This window comes from Oncorhynchus nerka, linkage group LG13 (assembly GCF_034236695.1).
Source record: "Oncorhynchus nerka isolate Pitt River linkage group LG13, Oner_Uvic_2.0, whole genome shotgun sequence".
NCBI lineage: Eukaryota > Metazoa > Chordata > Actinopteri > Salmoniformes > Salmonidae > Oncorhynchus > Oncorhynchus nerka.
This window is the reverse complement of record NC_088408.1, coordinates 44,711,213-44,735,135: the sequence shown is the minus strand read 5'-3', so window position 1 is coordinate 44,735,135 and position 23,923 is coordinate 44,711,213. Positions and strand designations below refer to the sequence as shown.

Sequence of the window (23,923 nt, the reverse complement as noted above, 5' to 3'; positions counted from 1 at the left end):
ATTTTAAACGATTTGGCTAATAAAAAACATTAATTAATGGCCATATGATTCAATTCCGGTAAATTAATACTCTTCGATTTGTGTAAAAAGATAAGTAATAACCTAAGGTAAAACAGCCAAGAACGATTGGCGTTATATCACTCCATGCACAGGCTACTACGCCTATAATAAAAGGTACAACCAAAAAGTTGAGGGGCAGACAAATCAATTCAGAGACAAATCAATTCAGAAAATATATATTCTGTAATGTCTTGGCTATGGGCTTATTATTGATCAATTGTAATTAAAGTAATTTGGTATGGCACAGCTGCCTATACAAAGGACATTCAATATGTGACAAAAGGAGGGAGATTAACTGTTCTATTGGAGTAAATACAACCAGATTTCGAACTAAGCAGTCCACTCAACAACATAGAAATAAAATATATGATTATTTTTTTAAGTCTACCATGCATATGTGCATTGGTGAAGTTCAGAATGATTCTGGTTGGTTTAGCTATGTAAAACACACCACCGTTAGCGTAGACTCATTCCCCCATGGATAGCCAATTGTGTTTAGATGTATAATGAGTGAATACAGCTCGCCAGACAAAACAGTCAGGTCCGGCCACGGTTTCCTCCAGGTTCGGCTAAATCTGTGTCAGACGTGAAAGTTTCACCCAAAACCACTTTCACTACGGGATCCTGTGTATTTCTTTCAAGCCTGTCCAATGAGAAAGTCGGTCTCGATACTTGCTGACCAATAAGAGCGCGAGTGGCAGTGGGCTGGTCCTGAGCAGCTCGAGAGCGAGATTGAGATAGTTTGGAGACGAAGTCTGGACACGAATTCCACTCGTTTGGCGTCCCTAATTTAGAGAAGTGTATGCGTTGAATTCCGCGAGGAACTGAGACTAAACTAACTGTCTCGAGTGGTGAACTCGCTTCAGGACAGGTGAACTCGCTTCAGGACAGGTAAAATCCCCTGCGGGCAGCGCGAGAGTAGTGAAAGTTAGAGGATCTTTTTACTCGATGAGGTAAGTAGAAAAAAAACATCGACAAAATGGGCTAAAATATTTCAATTTTCTATAGGCCTGGTCATTGTAGTAGAATTATCATTCGTTTGTTTATGATGTATTATTACATATTATTTGTTGCAATATATAATGTATAATTTGTTATCTATTATTGATATTATTAGGCAATTAGTATTATTATTATTTGTTATTATTATTAAACTATATGCTCAAACAGCCACATTGTAATAAAGCAATAATAAAGCCATATTGTCACATGGATAATCCATTTTATTTATTTTAGAAAATAGCCTACATGTTTCCATAGTTTGAAAGTAGGCGTTTTGGTATGACAATGCATTTTGTTGATCAAAAATATATTGGTAAGCCTTTAATGATAGTATGGCTTGTTCTATGCCCTGTGTTTTTCAGTGCATGGAGAAATGCCAGTATCAGTTTACACCGTGGACAGGCCCCTTACCATTCTGAGGGAGAATTTATGTCGTGTGCTTTCAAGAAATTCTTAATTTACACGAGAAGAACACGGGATATCAATTTATCCATTCGGCGCATGTTTCGGTGTAGGAATTCGGGGACCGTCTGAAGTGCATTGGAAGTGCTGCTCTCATTTCACTTGACCGTGGCCACAGCGCGCGTTTTAAGGGTGTTAGTTGAAAAGCCAAAATCATGACAAATAGACGAAACGGAAATCGTTATATATTCTGGGTTTGATGGACCGACATGACAGTAAAGGAATGATAGCCTAACATTTAACAAAAGGAGGGGCAGAGAGAGAGAACACACAATGAAGGAGAAATCCAAAACTGCCGCAAGGACTAGACGGGAAAAGGAGAACAGCGAATTCTATGAACTGGCCAAAATGTTGCCTTTACCCTCGGCTATCACGTCTCAGCTGGACAAAGCGTCTATAATAAGACTGACAACAAGTTATCTGAAGATGAGAATTGTCTTCCCTCAGGGTAAGTATATTTTAAGCTTTAACAATCCAGTCTTCTCTTATATAGGCTATGCCATTTGCCATTTATCTGTAGACTATACTTATTTGTATTTTTCTGTGGGCCCATCTCTTATCTGTTTTTTTTATTTTATTTTTTATTCACCTGCATTTTCCTACTGATTAGGTAGTCTATTGTAATTGTATATTATGGTTATTCTGCATATGTTTATTATGCTACGTTATAGGCTATATTGTGTAATTATATTTATTATATTTTATTATATTTATATATTATTATATTTATATTGCGATGACACCTAGCAGCTGCTGTCTTTCTGTTGCAGTCATTGCTGATGTTGTTGTTTTATCTTATTAGCCTTTTGATATGTTTTTTTCATCTACCAGTTATTGCTACAATAGGCTACCATGTTGCTACAGTAGGCTAGTGTAATTTCATGCGTGCGTGTGCGTGCATGCGGAGGGTGGTCGCAGGTCCACGCCTCAGCGTGCCTACATTTAGGCAATTTTCGGGGTCAGGGGATCGAAATGCGTCGAAGGCGATTAGCCACCATCTTCCCTCGATCTCAACAGGCTGCTATGCTGTGTGACTGACAATGACGGCCGCATCAATTATAAAAACGCCCTGCGTGCCACTGGCATCTGATCACCTGAGGCGCGAAACAGCGGGAGAAGACCTAATTGATCCACTCAGGTCGCTTTCGATTTTTCCAGATAAAAAATGTCTAGGCTTCTGGGGTGTGATCTCTTCATACTTCTATTCAGTCATACTCATATCTGTTTTTATCACACATGATAGCCTACTCATAGTCAGATTTACTCCATGATCAAAACCCGGAAGTGCACTTTAAATGCTGGTAAAGCCTAAAGTGCACATTACTGCTGCAAGCACTCAGAGATGCATCTTGGAGGGCATTGTTATGTTCCTTCACTCATTCACAAAGATTGTTCAAAGGTCGGTCTACCACCCCAACATATGAAAATGCACGTTTGACTTACTTCATCCTAGTCAATTGTCAACGACACGGGCTAATTAATAGCCTAATGCATGGCTGGCTACTCCTGCCAGCATTTATTTTATCTCCTGATAGGCCTACTTATGCTACAACATTTCCACAATCAAAATATATGATCTACATTAGTCATTTTATTTTCTAATGGTCTGTTGCTTGGTAAACATGCCTGGGCGAAAATAAATAATAATAGCAAGAACGACATAACGACAGACATAAAGTCAGCAATGGAATAATTATACAGACAGAAAAAGTAGGACTACTAAACAACGGCAAGTAGAAAGTCATAATAAACCCTATGGCCTCAGCAAAATCGACAGAAAATAACTAGATTGAACAACAATAACTAGCAATGGATTCTGATTCACACACAATGTTTGGAGAAGGGGAGACTTGTGTCCTGAGAGGAGTGACTGACTGTGAGTGAGTACAACAGAGCGGCGTATGTCTGTCTGGGGAAATGAGGGCTGAGAGAGAGCGGCTTGTTGTAATCCAATCATTGCAGCAGGCTCAACCTATACCCCGCCCGTTCCGGTGTTTGGAGGATATGTTGAAATTGCTGTTGTTTGGCCGGAGAAGAAGTCGAGAGGAGCCAACATATTCAAATAATGATTTACATATTTTCATGAACCCTTGTGTGGTGTTCATGTTTTTGTTATTCTCCCAATGTTCGCAGGTCTGATGGACCCACAACATTATTGGGTTTTTAAAACAATACAGCCATAACAATTAACGTAAAAAATACTTAATACTTAAATGTTGACTTACATCAGTTAGAAGCAATATAGATAGCATACATGGTTAATATTTGCCATTTACCTCTGCTAGATCACCTTTATCAATAAAAGCGCTATTCATTTTATAATCAAGACATGGGTCAAATAAATCATGCTTATCTTGAAGAAATATAAATGACACAAGGTTTTCATCAATATAGATGTTTATTGCTTTGAACTGAAAAAATTGTACATACGGTATTTTATGGAAATGATAAATGAACCCTGTTGAACACAAAATAAGGCCGGTCTATACACCACATGAGGGACAGAGTTTTACTGTGTGTGTGTTGCACATTTATTTCTTGCACTTGATGCATGTGTACTGTGTCTTCCTGTCCTTCTTGTGTTCACACACATCGCAGTGCTTCTTCTTGTTGCTACCGGCTGCAATTATATAGTGATGAAAACACTTAGTTCCGGAATTTTACTAATATCTCACTCACATATACAATTACAGCAGGCCAAAGTAGGAGAGTCACACACACACACACACACACATGCAACAATATCATTCACACTTACTTCCAGGATTGGAGTTGTTGGTTCTGTGGGTCGGGTGGATGCGGCACCAGCATCTTCCTCCTGAATCCTCCTCACGAAGGCTGCAGAAGCTGGAGTACTTAGGATATGTTGCCTCCTCTGGATTTGAGGTCTTAACAAAGCCTTGGCTCTTTCTCGTGGAGCTGGGCGTCTCCTCTGGAACTTCCCTCTGTTCCAATCTGGGTTTAACGCCATCCAGATGACAAACGCGTTTTACACTGAGATGTCGAAGATGTTGAAGTATATCACAAGTGGCCAGCTTACGGTTCTTCTTTTGCAGCTGTAGACAGTCACCAGCTTGTCTAAATTGTCCACCCCTCCTTTTGTGGCATTGTAATCCATTATGATTTCTGTTTTTTTCATGTTCCTGTCCACAAATTCTCCCATCCCTATGCAGCGTACTCAAGAGTACCATATTTTTGCCTTTCTTGGCACGTAGGACACTAGGGACGTGTCGGCTGTGAACACAAACTTAGAGGAATTGAAAGGCCTGTTCCGTGTTTTCAACAGCGGGGGAGGGAGCTCTGGCTTGTTTTTTCATACTGTTCATACCATCATCAGCTTCCTCTTGAGGAGCTCCTGTCCAAGCTTGTGCAAAGTAAAACAGTTATTGCATGTGATGTTGTGGCCACGGAGTCTCTGTGTCACTTCCAGGAAAACCCGCATCCCTTGGTTCTTCTCAGGGGCTTCCCCATATACACTTGCAAGTTCCACGCATATGATGAAGCAGCATCACAGGCAGCCCAGATCTTGATTCCATATTTTGCAGGTTTATACAGCATGTACTGCCTGAAGGGGCAGCTGCCCCTAAATGGCATAAGCTGCTCATCAACAGTATTGTTGGGTCCAGGGTTGTAAAACAGGGAAAGGCAGTCCACCCACTTGTCCCATACTGACCTGATTGCAGTTAGCTTGTCTCTCTGCACTGACCTGATTGCAGTTAGCTTGTCTCTCTGCCGCGGAGATGGTCTGGTGTCTCGGTTATTGAAGCGGATATTCTTGGAAATAATGTGGAAGTTTTCCCAGAGAACTTGTTGCACGGAAAAGTTCCCTGCCAGTTTCTGCATCCCACAGGGATTCTGTGGATTCCCCATTGGATCTGAGAACACCAGCAAGGATAAGAACCTTGAAGTATCCAAGTAAATTAGTTTGGTCCAGCTCTCTGCAAAAACACACCTTCCCTCCAAATGAGTGCAGTCCAGAATGATTTTCTGTATGGTGTCTGGGATGAACAGTTCAAAAGAAGACTTTATGTCCTCCATATGAGTGACAGCCATCTGCGTCGGCCTTGGTTGCATCCTTATCACGTTGGCATTCATGCGGGGTGGCTCATTCCTTGGGCAAGAAGACCATTAAATGTCTCTTTTTTTTTACATCCATATGTCTCCTCGTGCAGGCTGCTGATGGGCTGGTTGCTGACTGGCTGGTCCTGAGGCTGGCTGAGTGTCAGTCTCATCCTATTCTTCCATAACACTGTCAGACTATGAATTGACAGACACAGGACCCTCCTATTCTGAAATTCTTCATCTTCCAAAGTGGAAGACGCTCCTTCCACACTAGCTTTTTTCTCTGCAAAAAAAATATTTCTAAAGCCTTCTGAGCAGAGATTATTTTTGCCATACTGATTGATTGTGGTAAGGAACCACACATGCAAATATATTTATTTGTTGTGTCCCTCAACCAGTTTGCACCTGGCTGGGGTAGAGTGTGGGAAAATACAGCCCCTTTTTTTTTTTTTTTACAATATACCGAAATAATGTATTGTAATAACATTGTGCAGGTTCCCGCAAGACATTGTGTAGTTTCACACACTGCAAAAGGTAAAGAGTGCATGAAAAGAGGGAGACAAGCTATGTGCTATGTTCAAACAGCAGGCCCAGGGAGGAGGAAGACAGAGTGAAGGCACACAGGAAACCTTTTTGTTTAATTTCTACTTGTTTTCAGATAAAAATACACACTTTCCCTCACTTTTATATATGTAATATAAATGTGTAGGAGAGAGCACATGGTGCACTCAATGAAAATGCGTTCTTTTACAAGTTCTTCACAGAAAATGAGCCATTGTATCATTTTTCTTCTAGTAAACTTTGAAAATGTGTCCCACAGACCCGAACACCACACAGGGGTTAAGAATGTTATTTTCAGGAATCTCTTGACACTATTTCATCCTTCCACAAGAGGTCGTCCTGACACGAATCTAGGGTTGTTACCCAAGCAGGCTGGTTGTTCGTTCTATCAGTTCTGTTGGCAGAGACATTAGTTCTGTATCTTTAGACACCACCCAGTAGTTGGTTTTAAATGTCTACTGACTTACTGGCTGGCAACGCCTTACTTGCTAGCTAGCCAACTACGGCTAACATATAGTCGGGTCAAACAGTCAAACAGTGCAGCCATAATAACTACAAAGTAGCTGTATTTGCATTTGTTTAAGCTGTTTTCTAGTGACATTTATTTGGATTCATGCAAAACAATGATCTAATGATGCTCGATTTCACCTGACATAGAAAATGTGCTCTCTCGTCAGGACACCGTTGTTCAGAGGAGCTAGCCAACAACACAGCTAACACAATCACTTCAAACTGAAGCAGGAAATAACTAGCTGCACTTCATTTAGTTGTACCTGTTTTCTATGCTGATTCGTGATTTTGACTGGCTGAGAAAAGCTGCCTGCCTGTCTGTCTCATAGCCTACTATGCAACAGCTGGAGATCAAATTTGAATATTGAAACAATGTTGCAAATGTCGGAGAGACAGAGAGCAAGGTTTATACAAATCTCTGCTGTTGAAAACTAAATGTTAGTCTAAAAGAAATGTGAGATAATGTCTAGATGCTTTTTATAGTGGAGATCAAGTCTATTAATTGCCTGGCTGGGCTGATTAAACAGTGGATTGCACAGTCAGATAGAACAGAGTAGGCTTTTTAATGTCATATATTTAGCCAGTGGTAACTTGTGGCATAGACACCGGCAGGAATGCGGTTTTAATCAATCAGCATTTAGGATTAGACACACCCATTGTATAAACAGACAGAAGAACTAGCCAAAAGTTGTTTAGAGAACATGGCTCTTCACTTTGTTTGAGTGAAAGAGAGATGAGTACTGCCTGCTGAAAATGACTTTTTTCAGATCACCAATAATTACAAAAAATGATTGTGTCATGTCATAATCCTATTTGGAAAATTCTCCATATAGTTACATACTAGTTTTGTTCAAGTACTGGGCACACCCCTACTATCAATCAAGTTATAGTAACTAGCTTGTCTAACTATCTTAACTGCCATGCCTGCTGGCAAGGTTGGTATACTTTAGAAAATAAGCAATTACTAAATGTAGGCTACTGAATAAGACTCACCATTTGAGCAGGGATGCAGAGGGCATATTTAGTTTCTTAAAGAAAGAGCACCACCATTCAGGAGGATTACAGACAGCTCAAGTGGTATGCTTAGATATGCAGAAAAATAAACACATTTTTGACATAGAATTAAGCATAATAATTATGGCTCCAGGTTGCAGGAAAAAGCTCTTTCAGATGTTTGAAAAAGGCTTAAAAATGCTTCAAATCCCCCCCAGCAATCCTCACATAATTTGTCTGGGGTTCATGACATTCCTGTGACTGGCTGCATGGTGAATAAAAACGTGTATTTGCGTATTTGATACACATCTATTGGTTATCTAGGTCTTCACTTTATCTAAACCATAAAGTTTCCCAGCGTTGTGTTTAGGTAAGCTCATGGCAAATGCAAGGAATGACATTGCAAGAATCTAAAAAAAAGTTTAAAAAGTAAAAAAAAAATAGCTTATAGTCCTGTAGCATCTGCCATATCATGTTATGACAGTGTTATCGCAGGTCACCTAAACGGAACAGACACATTGAATTGTTTTCACTTTACGTACACAATTACCGGTGCAAGTTGCAAGAAATCACGAGGTAGGCTACTTAGATGTGACGATACACAGTGACTAATGAGAACTGATGATTACAAAATTATAATAGGCCTATGCTAATTAATTGTATGACAAAGGCCCACTGATGCAAAAACCAACACCATTATTTGGAATGCTTTCTCTGGGCTATTTGTAACTTTGCACTATTGTGTTTGCATAAGCCTATAAGCTATCAGCCATTATGTATTAGAAATCTCTGATTATTGCTAATCAGAATCATCTACAATACATTTTTATTGTGACCAAGTAATTGTGCACATTATAATCAATCAGATTATTCTACATCATATCGGACTTTACCTACTGTACCTGTATTTGAAATAGCAAACATTATATTTGATTACCATTTGTGATTATAAATGAGTTACATTGTAAAACATTTCCCGTTGATTTTACAGTAACTTACTGGTGACCAGTTACGTGTAAGTTACTGTAAAAAGCAACAGTATATTGTTTTTTTATTGTTTACTGTTGCATTAATTGACTTGCAATGTCAATAACGCTTATCAAGTTGTTTTATGGTAACAAATACTCTTACCGTGAAGCCTTCTTTGCATATTTCCCAGTGTGCCTTGCCTTTTGGGAGAATTGTACAGTCACATTTACATTACATTTAAGTCATTTAGCAGTCACCTACCATCCATGGCTGTTAGTGACAGAGACATGGTTCCATCATTTTCAGTCCTGTGGCTTTCACCAAGTGAGTTCCTAGGCGAATGTTATCATGACAATTAAACTATTTTTGACAATACATTATATATCTCATAATAACTTATTTTGATGTCTAGTTTTATCCTAATACAGCTGCCGGAAACTGATGGTTTACAGGCCACATTAGGCCTGCAAGTAGTGTTGCAAAAGTCCACTCTTTCCCAAAATTCCCAGATTTTCCAAAAATCCTGGTCAACGATTCTGGATTTCCTGCTTATTCCTTCCTGTTTCCAAGACACTTCCAACTGGGATTTCTGGAAAATATGGGAATTTTGGGAAGGTTACAAGTATTTTGCAACCCTACCTGCAAGTCACATTAAGCTGGGTTGCAGAGTAATGTGTAATTCCTGTTGGAATCCAGCCAGAGTTAGGATATCCAACCACTGGAATTTTCATTCACCCGCAATTTGCATTGAGATTGATGTCACGGTTCAGGACATTGGGAGTAGACTATATAAACCATTTAAACTGGAACAACCATTTCAATAACGGATGCAAAAAAAAATCAAACTAACTCATTGGATTAGTTTAGATTTGTATTTAATTTATCTTTGTGTAGAATGCGTTTAATCAATTAATCAATGTACATGCAAAAACACAGATAAAAAATAAACTATTTAAACAAATCTACCTGCAGCAGAGCATGCTGGGAAATGTGATACAAATGTTTTCTAAGACTGTATGGTACCAATTATAATACTGTAGTCTTTTTATGGTACCAAATTATCTTACTGTATTTTTTTTAAACTATTGTTTTACAGTAGCTTACAATTTTACGGTACCAAAAGTTATAGTATTTAATTGACGGTACCATTACTGGTATTTAATATATTGACAGGGGTGTGGGAGGGGAGGGAGAAAGTTGTTTGAACTCAGACAAAATTATGTTGCAATTCACCTAATTTCCACAGGGGGCCTGCGTTTTACAAGTAGCTCCTATTTTTTGGGTGCTTGTTTGACCTTTTATGATGGAAAATGATTTATTTTTATGATGTGCCTGATTGTATATTTTATTCTATAATATAAAACAGCATGGCCACAAACAAAGCAATGGATATAAATAACAAAACAGGTACCAATTATCTAAGAATATTGGTATATAGTTGTAATAATTATTTGCTCAAACGTTTTCTCACTTGCTTTTGATTTTGTTGCCCTGTGCTTTTAGTGTGGAATTCTATTTTGAATATTATAAGTACAGTAAGTGACCTGCTACAGTGTACGGTAAAGTCCGAAATGAATTTTTCCCAAAATACAATGTTGTTTACGGTATTCTACTGTATTCAATTTATACAGTATGTTTCTATTCACTATATATTAATTTACTAGGCCAATTACATTTTATTATTTTTTTTACAGTGTACCCATCCTTTAGAAAATCATTATTACGGAAATATGCCTAACTATTTCTTCAGCAGTTGACATAAGTTATCAATTGCTTATAGAAAACATAGCTGAAAAGTAGCCAATATAGGCACAGGATGAATTATTTTGGACTATTATTTACATGAATTGGCTAAATAAACATTTTGATTAGGCTTGTATTGAATTTGATGAATGTTTTGGTATATTTTGTATTTCTTTTTTATTTAACCTTTATTTAAAAAAGTCAGTTAAGAACAAATTCGTATTTACAATGACGGCCTAGGAACAGTGGGTTAACTGCCGTGTTCAGGGGCCTAAACACTAGGCGTTCTTTATGAAAAAAGAAAATGTGCCCAATTAAAATAGTCAAAAATGTGTCTAAAAACAGAGAAAGCCCTAAACCGCTGTCCGCCCAAACTAATGTTAGGCCTAATAGTCAACAGAATACTATTTGTTTAGGCCTACCTGTAATGGGTTATTGAAACTGGGGAACAGCTCAGCCTGTCTGAAACCTCGTAATCATCTGAAAAAATATCCCTAGAGCAGAGATGTGAGATGTTAACCCACCGGGCACACACTGGTTGTTTCCAAGTAATTTCAATGAATTGACGTCTGTGCCCAGTGGGAAGTTTCTCTGCTCACATCGACTATTCTATGGTTCAGGGCACTTGACGTCAGTTAAGTAGCACTTCAAACGCCAGGTGCATCTATTCTTTGCCTATTAGGCCTATTTGTAAGACATGTAGGCTAGCCTTAGTGCTCATTGAGTCCGCGGTTTCGCTTCTCGAATACATCAGACAAATTAGTAACCTGTACATATTGTGACCCCTGTGATATAGTAGCTGAGTTGAATTGCGAGAAAAACAGCCTCTCATCCATGATTGCAGCGGCTAGCAATTTGAATATGACGCATGCAACGAAGGGACAGACATGCATGCACAACAACATATCACATATCAATATTTTATATAATCCTTACATTCATGTCAACATTTTTTAAATAATGTGTCTATAAAGCAGGCCTACTTTCGACTGGTCATGTTTTGGAGCTAAAATTAACAGTAAATTGCCAGACAAAAAAAAAATACGTTTTTGCTAAAAGAAAATCATGGCCTAATTGCGCAAATAGCCTATAGGCCTTGCGTAAAAGAAAAAGGAAACAAATATATAAAATAGGCTATACTCTCCTTGTCCATTATTATAGGCCTAAATCACTGCGTCAAGCTCATTGCAAACCAACGCTGCATGTTGTTTTCAGAGGGAGGCTCCTTTGCATGCGTGCAGAATGTAAAATATGTTTTCCACGGCACCTGGGTTAATTTGACTTCTAAACAAATAAGGAGATAAGCTGTGCAAAAGCTATTTCAAATGTTGACCAAATCATTTGTGTATTGTTGTTGAGCTGTGTAAACGCGAAGGGATCGTTTGGACAATATTGAAATGTGAAATGGTGGTGGGTTATTCGAGTCTACTCAGACACTGATTGTTTTTGTACGATTAGCATTTTCTATATGGCGTTGCGAGAAGAGCCGCTTGTATTTATTTGCATTATCGTGTTTTGTTGGTTCCGTTGAGGATGTCATATGTTTCATGCTTTTAAAGTTTTGATGTTCACTTAATTTGTAACAACTTTCTGTAGCATTTTGTTCATCGTACTTTAAAAAAAATTGGGGACACACATAGCTGTATGTATTATTATTAAAATATATAGGCGTAGGCCGACAGAGAGAACTGGCGTAATAAAAACCAGCATAAAGAAACATTGTCACATGCGTTACGTGTATTATTGCACGACTATATGGTTTGCGAAAAGGAGCTGATATACATACTGGTGCTTTGTTTCAGGTTTGGGTGAAGCTTGGGGTCACACGAGTCGAACGAAAACTTTGGACAATGTCGGACGTGAGCTGGGATCCCATCTTCTCCAGGTAATTTAGGAAGCTTAGTCTACCAATTTAATAGAACATTCACTGCAAAAATATGATGGTTTAAATAGCCTACTAGTAATGAAAAGAATCATTCTTAAGATGTATGTAGACATGTTGCATTTGATTTGATAGGTTGGATCCCACATCCTCCAGGTAATTTAGAAAGCTTACTAATTTATATTTTCTAAATGACTTTGAAATATTATATTACAAAAAATAATGATTCTCAAAATGTAGCCTATATGTCTACCTAGTCATGTTCTGTTACATTTAGTTTGATATTTGATCTCACGAATCTGACTGTAATGCATTGAGTGCTCTTGAATAGGCCTCATATTTCTTTGATCTACGCATTAATTTATGCATTTTTTTCCTCCAGACATTGGATGGCTTCATCTTTGTAGTGGCGCCGGACGGAAAGATCATGTACATATCTGAGACAGCATCAGTCCATCTGGGACTCTCTCAGGTCAGCACCTGGTCATAGCCTATTAATCTTAGCCTATTTAGTGTTTTTGGTTTTTCAAGTTTTATTTGGTCGAGTGAGTGGAGTCTTTTTATTTGCTATGCATAAGGCTTAAGAGCTTGTGATATCCATATTGCAAATGTTTTTCATGTTCGATATTATGGAATTATGTTTGAATGGTTGAGTGATTAATACTGTTTAAATACCGAGGTAATTCTTAACAGGTAGAGCTGACCGGGAACAGTATTTACGAATATGTCCACCCCGCCGACCACGACGAAATGACTGCCGTTCTCACCCCACATCAGCCGTACCACTCACATTTTGCCCAAGGTAGGCTATATGAATATAGACCCAACTTGGAGAGAATAAAACCCCATGTAGAATACATTTTTGTACGTTGGATAATAGACTGATATTTTCAGTCTCCTCTTCCAGAATATGAGATGGAGCGCTCTTTCTTCTTGAGGATGAAATGTGTGCTGGCAAAGAGAAACGCCGGCCTCACCAGTGGAGGATATAAGGTAGACGATTTGCAATGGAAGTATATAGCCTAATGCTGCTTGAAAGTACTATCTATGTTGTATACACATTCTATTGATTTAATAAATACCAAATTAATTATAACTTAATTAAGCGTAAAGATAGGTGTAAGTATAATTTATGGAAATGTTTAAACATTTACAGTGAGCGTAAAAAAAAATGACATAAAAAGACTGGACAAAATAGCAACAAACCCCCCCCAGGTGATTCACTGCAGCGGTTACCTAAAGATCCGTCAGTACAGCCTGGACATGTTGTCTTTCGACGGCTGCTACCAGAACGTGGGCCTGGTGGCAGTGGGACACTCTTTGCCTCCCAGCGCCGTGACAGAGATCAAGCTGCACAGCAACATGTTCATGTTCAGAGCCAGCCTCGACATGAAGCTAATCTTCCTCGACTCGAGGTAGGTCTACAGCAAAACATACAAATAAAGCATGGGTTGAAGGATAGGATATGGAGGAGAATAACTGAATTACATAGTCCTTACAGCAGGTGTTTTGATGAGCCAGCCATGACATAAACCAGCTAAAGTCGTTTTTTGATGTTTTTTCCACTAGTGCTCTGTGACAGTTGTTAAATGACTATTAAGTCCCCAACTTAATGGAACAAAACAGTATTGAATTCACAAACATGAAATGCTACAATATATTCCATTATTTATGGAGTTATAATGGCTTACTGCATCTAAAAAATATAATGTCTTATTGTTTTAAAGTGGAATCCTGGACCTCAAGCCACTGGTGTCCACTTTACAGAACGTTCTGTTCCTTCTCAGCATGAAAACAAGTTTGGATCCAATAGAACTCTGAGCATATAATGATACATGGAGGGAGAACAGCGTGAACTTCAATAAATGAAAGTCCATGGCTGAAAGAGAGGACAAAAACATTTGCCTTCTCACCCCTTCCTCCCTCCTTCCCTCCCTCCTCCTCTCCCTAGGGTGGCAGAGCTGACTGGTTACGAGCCCCAGGACCTCATTGAGAAGACCCTGTACCACCACGTCCACAGCTGTGACACCTTCCACCTGCGTTGTGCCCACCACCTGTGTGAGTTAGTTACAGTAGGTTGGGCCCTGCCTCGTCAGACTACCTTTTACTGGACTTTTGGCTCTTTTCCTTAACTTTATCCCACACATTGAAATACATTTTTATCAAAGGACACAACTATAAACTACACCAGACCTTGACCTCTAACACACATACAGTATTAGCTAGCTGTGCATTTCAACACTCCAGAGGAAATCATAACTTGAGATCCACACCACATGTGGTACTCTGACTTAAAGGGTATTGATTCAAAGTTAGGATTCAGACCCTTTAGAACACACACCAGAATGCTGGTCAGCAGAGTGCAACTGAGTGCCTCAGACCAGAATATCGGCCATCATTATCAATACATTTTCCAACGGTTCGACATGTGGAATCGAGGACAAACAGCCACCGCTCGTTGGCACACAGCAGGTGGTCTCTGTAACACACCATGGGGACAGCAAGCGATGGAACGGCCCCCTGCCGCACTCAGTTGTCAATCATTCATTTAGAATGACCCATTATAGGTCAAAACAGTCCAAACTAAAATATGTCTCCTCTTCTCCTATCTTCTCCCTCCTCCCCAACTCCCACCCCTTCCATCTCCTCTCCTTTGATCCTCACAGTGCTGGTGAAGGGCCAGGTGACCACTAAGTACTACCGTTTCCTAGCCAAACAGGGAGGCTGGGTGTGGGTGCAAAGCTACGCCACCATTGTCCACAACAGCCGCTCCTCCAGACCCCACTGCATCGTCAGCGTCAACTACGTTCTTACGTGAGTCTCATTCTGTTCAATTCAACTCAATTCAATTCAGTTCCATTCAAATCGATTCAAGCTACTCCCTTTCTCTACTTCATCAACATCTGAAGTTGTGGAGGACTAAATATATAAATATATTATTATCATCATCATCATTATTATTATTAATTCAATTGAATTTGATTTGAGTTTATGAAACCCCTCGGGGCAATTAGAATGGCATTGTCAGAGCAGAAGCAACAAATAATTGAATGAATAAACATAACTATCTCCACATACAAAACATGACCTTCTCGTGGCCTGTGATATTAGTGAAATACTGACCTTGTCCCCAGGCTATTGCTGACAGTGCATATAACTATTCAAAGCTGGCCTTAGTGGGAGTCACCATAGAATTCTATTACTAAATAAAGTATTTGTCACACAGGCATAATAATGTCTGGAAGGGAAAATCTGGAATGGTATCGAACTCATCAAACACGTGGTTTCCATGTGGTTGATACCTTTACATTGACTCCATTCCAGCCATTATTATGAGCCGTCTTCCCCTTAGCAGCCTTCTGTGATTTGTCATCATTACTTTTTTGCGAATCACACCGAGGCGTGGCTCTGTGCTTGTGGTGTGCTAGCGTACAGGGAGGTGTAGGGGGAAGGTGTTGTGGGAGATGATTGTTTGGTAGATTAAGCCAAATTAGCCAATGCCTATGCGAGGGGAGGTTCTCCCGACCTTTTTGTATTGGCTAATGAAGGCCAAGTTTGACACATTGGTCCACCAGACAAGTGTCTGGGAATGAGATCAGTGAAATACCAACAAACTTTGTTCATGACCCCAGCTAGACTGATAGTGGGTAGGGCTGTGTGTACCTCTCACATTCTCAGTTTGTTCCCTTTATGGCCACCTCTATTGCTACACCCTACTTTACACAGAACATGTTTTTTCGGGTGCGATAAGACCTTTGAGACCAGGAAGATAAACAATGGGGGAAAATACCTACTTTCATTATTGACCTGGTGTCTAAGGAAAGAAAATCTATATGACGGTAAACCGGAAATCGATAGCCATCTCATACATGCTGCCCGTGTTGGATTTTCATTGTTAGGTTTGGATGATCCAGACCTAGCTCTTTAATCTCTCTCTCTCTGTGTGTGTGTGTGTGTGTGTGTGTATTCATTTAAGCAGTCTGCATTTCAGCTCTTGTGCATTTACTATTGTTATGTATTTACCGCAAACCCCAACACACTCAGAAATACAACTCAATAAGGAGTGAGGCTTCTCTAGTGTATTCATACCGCATGTTTAGCTTATATTCAGGATGAAACACGTTTAGCTTGTATTCAGGATGAAACACGTTTAGCTTGTATTCAGGATGAAACACGTTTAGCTTGTATTCAGGATGAAACACGTTTAGCTTGTATTCAGGATGAAACACGTTTAGCTTGTATGCAGGATGAAACACGTTTAGCTTGTATGCAGGATGAAACACGTTTAGCTTGTATGCAGGATGAAACACGTTTAGCTTGTATGCAGGATGAAACACGTTTAGCTTGTATGCAGGATGAAACACGTTTAGCTTGTATGCAGGATGAAACACTGAGTTACACTTGGGTTCTCCCTCTAAAAATGGTCTAAAGGTAATACAGATTTATGTGTTTTTGCGGCAGATGGAACACTTTATTCCCCCTCAGCACTGGTTTGATTGAACCCTGTGAGATACACCAACATACAGTAAATAAACATCAAATACCTTTCAAATACTGCTGAATTTTACAATGCATACTAGACCAGCAAAGCCATTTCATCACCTTAACCTACAGCATTTTATTCCATCAGTTCACATCGTTCCATTAATAAATCATGATTCTGGGATGGAGAGCCAGTGGCTTATTTCAGATGGGAGGTGGTCTGACTTTGACCCCCATGTGGAATTCAGCTAACACAGCTGAGTTTGCACAAAAGCCTATATCAGCACTATTGGCTCTCGCATAGGTCACCGAGAGAACACATAGGATGGAGAACCAGTCACTGCTACTGTACCTGCAAGAGCAATAACCATGTTTGTGTTTCAATTAACACCCTTTTCTCTATAGTGCACTACTTTTGACCATGGCCCATAGGGCTCTGGTCAAACGTAGTGTACTATGTAGGGAATAGTGTGCAATTTGGGATGCCCCCTATGTCTCACAAAACACTGACTATCCAAATATTGCCTTTCCCATTGCAAGGTGCCACACACATAAAGAGCGGGTCATATTAAGAAACATACTACAGCAACTGGTTGAGTGGGGTCAGAGACAGGGAACAGGGGTTTAAAATGCCACGTGCTAGTATTACATACGGCTGATTTGATAAGTTAAGAATAGGGCCATGTTTGCAGAGCGTTTGACACAGGAACCGCTTCATGACGTTGAAGTCTGATAGAGTTCATTCCCAAGGACAGTGGGTTAGAATGCTAAGGTGGTAGATGCATTATATGATATGTACATACAGGTGACAAATGAATAGTCAATGTTATGTTATTCAATCTGGGAGGGGGTTGTGTGTGTGTCGGGGTAGAGAATGTAAGATGAGACTGAGGGAGTAGATTCACAACAGGCACGGTGTTGACATTATGGGAATGGTTGTAATTTGTGCGTGAGTGGAAGTGCGTGTGTTCTGACAATGTTTGTGCAGTAGCAATTAATTATTAACTTTGCTTCGGGTGTTGGTTGTGTTTCTCAAAAAAGGAGGGTTAATCTCTCAACCTAGTTTATCTTATATAACCTACTCATTTCTAATTGTCATCCCATTAATAAATTAATCAAAACTCCAAAGGTGTTAGTGAATTATGTCTCTCTCACTATCAATAGTAAATATTGGCAGAGACAATGGTATATATATATATATATATATTGGAGAAATTACTTATTGTACATCATTTTATATACTGTATTGCCACAATTCTGTGAAATAACATGTTTTAAATGTGCTCACTACGTGTGCAAGTCACACCTCTGTGAAACCCTGATGAAGGTCTATTGAGCAAAATGTTGGTTGAGGGATCCATTGAATTGTTCATGGAGTATTCTGGATTACTATTGCGCCAGAGTTCCATCTTTTTTTGCTAATGTGCTCGCTGTCATCTGTGTCTGTGTGTGTAGAGATACTGAGTATAAGGGAATGCAGCTGTCCTTGGACCAGATGACCCCTAGCAAGCCAGCGTTCCACTACAGCAGCCCTCCGAGTCGTACAGAGGAGAGGAAGGGGACCAAGTCCCGTATGACACACAGCAAGGCCAAAATCAGAGTGTCTCCCTACCCACAGCAGGTAAGACAATTGGTACCGGTGTGGTGTACACAGTGATACGATTAGAACAGGTCTGATTATTTCGCCCTTAGCCACAAACTCTCTTGAGCCCGGTTCAGGTACAAGAGCCGACATAAAGCAAGACGGTGCCTCTTTACAATGACGTGATACATATTTGATACAAATGTGACACTTGTTCTAGGCAAGGTGTTGTAACAAACTAGTATCCTGAAATACATACACCAGAAACAAGGCAGACTTTGTGACTTGACAGACCAGAATACATGACTAGTGTGCAACATTCTTCATCAATAATCAGTATAATGTGTCTTTAAGGTAAACATCACAGAAGATGGAGAGGGTGTAACACCACCTTCTACTACTTTAAAACGTAGTTGAAACCTTGTACATTCCAAGTTCTAGTTTCCAAACATGTTCAACTTTTCTCCAGTTTTCAGCCTTTCACCCCGAGCGTTCCGAGTCCGACCAGGACAGCCAATGGGGAGGCAGCCCTCTGACAGAATCTGCCTCCCCTCAGCTGCTGGACCAAGGTGAGGGAGCGGAGGGCGGGGCCTGTGCCTACAGACTCTACCCAGACTCCGGCTCCCTCTGCTATGGCCTGGCTCTCTCCGAGGAGGACCTCACGCACAGCCACACCCACTCCCACCATCCTGCCACTGCCTGCGACAGCGGTGCCCTCTGCCAGGCTGGCCGTTACTTCCTGGGCGCTGCTCCCCAATCTGGACGGGAGGCCTGGTGGGACGCAACACGCTCCGTCCTCTCCCTGCCCAAGTCGTCTTTGGATAATGGCGAGGGCTACGACCTCACTTCCTACCACAGCGTGGTCCATGGTGAGGCGTTAGGGTCACAGCCATCTGGTTAGAAAATCATCAAACGTCACTTTTCCCTGGTAGCTCTTGAATATCCCAGGGGCATTATGGACCATGGGAAGTTGTTTACACTGTTTCTCGCCAGTATGCTGATTGTTACCGTCTGTTTGCAATAATTTGCCACTGTTCAAGAAAACTTATTTCATCTTTCATGTCCTCAAACTGAGAGACAACTCCCAAAGATGCTGCTGCCAGGAATGTACTGTCTATTAGGGATTTACATGACTTGTTCAGTTGTATGTACATTATCAAATATCATTTCACGCTTACTGTGCAAACAATAGTTGAAACAGGTGCCAGCTAGGCCATGTGGATGAATGAATATATGACAAAATGTAGTCCTCCATTCCAGTCCTATTTTAAGTTTGTATTAAAAAACCCTAGAGTCGATGTCTGGCGCCCCAGTGGAAAACGAATTAGCATAATACAATCTATCAGTTTAAGATGGAGATATCTGCATTGGATGTGTCTCAATCCACCGCATCTGCCCGATGTCGCACTTCCGCATCTGCGGTGAAAGGTGACAGAGCCAGAGTCAGACCCTGAGACATCCTGACAATCGGTCTGCTCCCAAAATCGTCTGCAGCATCCGAACGGTTTGGCCTACAAACCCTCACAAACACAAGGGTGTTCTCCATTTTTTTCTACGACCCCCACAAGCGTCTTGGGACTCGTCTGAAGTCGGTACAGCCGATCTGCCAACTTCTGTCTGTAGCGTCCAAGCAGTTTGGGCTCCACACTAATATGACACATTTTGGAAAGGTGAGACTCTCACGAACATGTACATGTGGGTTGTTTTGCTCGAGGACGACTCGTCAGGAGACTCATCTGAAGGTCCCCCGGTACCAGTGGAGTGCCAAAAATAAGGGGTTAAATACATGTAAAAAAAAAAATCTTCCTGATCTTTCTTAAATCTCTCAGAACAACCTTCCTTTAGATTTTTGGGGTGGGACTATCTGTTGTTTCATGTAGTGAATCTGTTATTCAATGCATTTTTATGGGCTAATAGCAGTAAGGCCCATTTCATCAAATCATTTATTTAGATTTTTTGGGGATACATCAAGGGGTCTTAACATTCTAAATCAAATAGCTAAATGATCCTCCGTCTTAAAACAATTCCATATAGATTAGGCAGGAATTCGACTGTTATGGGTTAATTGCAGTCATAGGCACTAACTCACATGAGTATTACATAAATATGCAATAAATCCATGTACTGTGAAAATCATATGTACATTTGAGTTTGGGATGTCTCTAAGAGTTTTGTTGATTAAATGGTGGTATTATTATTACATACATTTTGAGATTTTAACCTTGGATTTCTAAACGTTGCCACTTTGTCTAACAGGAAGGGGTCACTGGGACGAAGAGAGCGTGGTCAGCTCACCAGAAGGGGGCGGAGGCTCCACCAGTGACTCGGGCGAGCGCTGCCGCGATGGCACTGGCAGTGACCATTTCCGAGCGAGTCCTCAGGAGCCCAGCAAGATGGAGACTCTGATCCATGCCACGCAGCACATGATTAAGGAGGAGGAGAGCCGTTTGCAGTTGCGCAAGGGGCCACTGGACGCCCTGGGCCCAGTGGGGGGCCCCTCCAACAACAGCCCCTGCTCCTTCACCCCCTCTACCCTGCCCCTCCCTCAGGCCGCCATGCCTGGCGTGGTGTGCCGCGGGCCGGGGGTCGCCAACGGCATCAACCTCACCCTCACCTCCGAGCGCCTCTATCCCCGCGATGATGGCGGCAAGGTTTTGGATTCCCACGGCAACATCGACAACAACATAGCCAGTCCGGCGTCTCTGTCGCGCCTCAGCAGTCCCAGCACCGATGGGATCCCCAGGTCAGGCCTGTCTGTCTCAAAAGACTACCTGCAGGGTCAGACAGACGTCTCACCCCACCACCCTCTAGGGCAGCAGGGGAGCCCACTGCCTTACCAGGCCCAGGAGATGCAGCCCCTGGACAGGCATGCTGCCTACGCCCTGACCGGCTACTCCCAGGTGCACCTGTATGACGCAGAGAGCCTGAGGAACTACTCGGGGCTGGGCTGCGGAGGGGCTCAGTACGACATGGTGCCCCACATGAGGATGCAGGCCGACCAGATGCAAGGACACAAGGGCACATCAGTGATCATCACCAATGGGAGCTGACCATACATAACGGACAGATCCATCCTAGTGTCTCAATGATGGAGTGTGTATGTGGGACTTATGAACAGAATCCTCCTCATACAGTTCGGTCTTTTCTTTTTTTTTTTTTTTTGCGCCTGACATAGGACTTAGGATATTCCCCATAACACCGGTCTGCTCTGTTACACTTCACTGTGCCCTTGAGAGCCCAGACCCAGCAAGCAAAGCTGGTTGTAATGATGTCAGGCTGGCAGCTTTTGTTATGCCTTAGTCAAGTTGTATACTGATAATAAAAGGTAATTCTTTCAATGCCTTTTTACCGACCAGAAAAATATGTCTTGACCTGGTTGTAACCTACTGAAATTGTAACCAAAATATGACATCATTAAAAAGACATCGTAACTTGTCATCTTGTTATCTGACGTCTACAAACCAGTTTACAACCAGAAACTGACGTAATTATGACGTTTCATTCCAAATATTGCCCTCTGGACAATTGAATTCCTACCCTGCATTGAACTGAGACGCTGCAGAATGACTATTCAAGTTTTCAGTGAGCTTTCAGCTTGGTTAAAGATAAACCCAATGTTTTAGGCCCAACATAGTCATGCACCAGTAAGTAGGTCTATCGGAGTGAACTCTCACATTTTCTCATGGTAGTAGACAATATGCAATTCAATTGCATTTACCCCCTTGACCTCAACTGATTTAGTATTGCTTAACTTTCTCAAATTCTTCAAAATTGTATTTTTTTTAAATGAAATGCCAATGTTTTTCCATATTTATTAATTGTGTTGAATAAAATTATTTTTATTTAATCTCATTTTTTCAAAGTACAACGTTTGGTGGTAGGGTTGCTTTAGTTTCAAAGTCTGCATTATCTGTGTACCCCTTTGAAGGATTATATATATTATTTGCCCAATTTCCCCTGTTAGTAGAAGTTCTAAAAGGATACTGTGAGATTCTGGCAATGAAGCAGTTTTTCTGCTTACCCCTAGGTGTATGCTAGTGTATGCTACTGTACCTGTAGACTTCCAGTCATTACGCTAGTTAGCATTGGCTCGAGAAACTACCTCTAACTTCCTTCTTACTGCACGCAGAGGCATACAAATTGTATACACAATTTAATCTGACTCTGGGTAAATCAAATAATTCATAGACAATCTCACAGTATTCCTTTCAGGCATGACATCAATGTGTATCACTTTAAACTTCTGGTGCTTCTTCATGTGTTTCAATTGAGAAAATAATATTGTTCTGTTTCACTTTTCGTTTCCGAAAATATGTAAAGTATCTCTTGTCTAATTTTATTTATGAAGTAAATATGTTCAGAAATTGCTTTCTTTTTTTGGACAACAGGTCATAAGAGTATTTATTAACTGGGGATAAAACATATTTTGATTCTAAATACAGGTGCAATCAAACCCTCTTTGATGTTGTGGTTTTAATTTAGCCTTTAATGTGTGGGAGGACTCGGTTTGATCAAACGAGTGGATACAATTTGTTAAATAACACTTTGAGCTGCGTTGTGCGGCTCTAAAAGTAACATTTGAAGCTACAGTTATTTTGGTTGTAATTTGTTCCAGTTGACAGTTGGCCTCATATCACTCCATCACAGCACACAGCCTGTGTTACTCACTTCCGCTTTAAAACCTCTGATGTACCCATCCCGTTAGCGGGATCATTTTCGTCAACATCCGCTGAATTGCAGAGCGCCAAATTCAAATTAAATTACTAAAAAGATTTAATCTTCATGAAATCACAAGTGCAATATAGCAAAACACAGCTTAGCTTGTTGTTAATCCACCTGGCGTGTCAGATTTAAATAAAGCTTTTCGGCGAAAGCATACCAAGCGTTAATGTAAGGACATCTATCTCAGCAGACAAAACATTACAAACAGCTAGCAGCCAAGTAGATTGGTCACGAAAGTCAGAAAAGCAATTAAATGAATCGCTTACCTTTGATGATCTTCGGATGTTTGCACTCACGAGACTCCCAGTTACACAATAAATGTTCCTTTTGTTCCATAAAGATTATTTTTATATCCAAAATACCTCCATTTGGTTGGTGCGCTATGTTCAGAAATCCACAGGCTCGAGCTGTCGACATCGCAGACGAAAATTCCAAATAGTATCCGTAATGTTTGTAGAGACATTTCAAACTAATTTTATAATCAATTCTCAGGTTGTTTTTACAATATATAATCAATAATATTTAAACCGGGACTGTAGCTTCTTCAATAGTAGAGAGAGAGAAATGTCTGCTCCACTCTGTTGGCGCATGCAAAACGCTGCTGGCACCCAGCCATCCAATGAAGCGGTGGGATCTTTCTCACTCATTTTTCAAAATAAAAAGCCTGAAACTATCTCGAAAGACTGTTCACACCATGGGGTGGAGGAAAAGGAATCTGGTTGATATCCCTTTAAATAGAGCGACGGCATGCTATGGAACAGAGAGCTTTCAGGAAAAACAACACTTCCGGGTTGGATTTTCCTCAGGTTTTCACCTACAATATCAGTTCTGTTATACTCAGACAATATTTTGACAGTTTTGGAAACTTTAGAGTGTTTTCTATCCTAATCGGA

At 40.6% G+C, this 23,923-nt stretch overlaps 1 protein-coding gene across 4 annotated transcripts; it reads left to right on the top strand.

Moving 5' to 3' along the window:
• The first annotated feature begins 795 nt into the window (after positions 1 to 795).
• On the top strand, positions 796 to 22,672 carry LOC115139558 (single-minded homolog 1-like). 4 transcript variants are annotated; one of them, XM_029677087.2, is made up of 13 exons: positions 797 to 1,013; positions 1,425 to 1,972; positions 12,165 to 12,247; positions 12,380 to 12,400; positions 12,627 to 12,716; positions 12,938 to 13,046; positions 13,152 to 13,237; positions 13,460 to 13,659; positions 14,196 to 14,302; positions 14,911 to 15,058; positions 18,182 to 18,347; positions 18,778 to 19,177; positions 20,565 to 22,672. In XM_029677087.2, exons 2-13 carry the CDS (start codon positions 1,798 to 1,800, stop codon positions 21,356 to 21,358), a joined length of 2,379 nt encoding a protein of 792 aa, XP_029532947.2. In that variant the 5' UTR covers positions 797 to 1,013; positions 1,425 to 1,797; the 3' UTR covers positions 21,359 to 22,672. The 4 variants fall into 4 exon arrangements, with proteins under 4 accessions (XP_064882509.1, XP_029532947.2, XP_029532948.2 ...); XM_065026437.1 differs by lacking the exon at positions 12,380 to 12,400 and having other exon boundaries at positions 796 to 1,013; XM_029677088.2 differs by lacking the exons at positions 797 to 1,013; positions 1,425 to 1,972 and adding an exon at positions 10,995 to 11,606.
• The last annotated feature ends 1,251 nt before the right edge of the window (positions 22,673 to 23,923 follow it).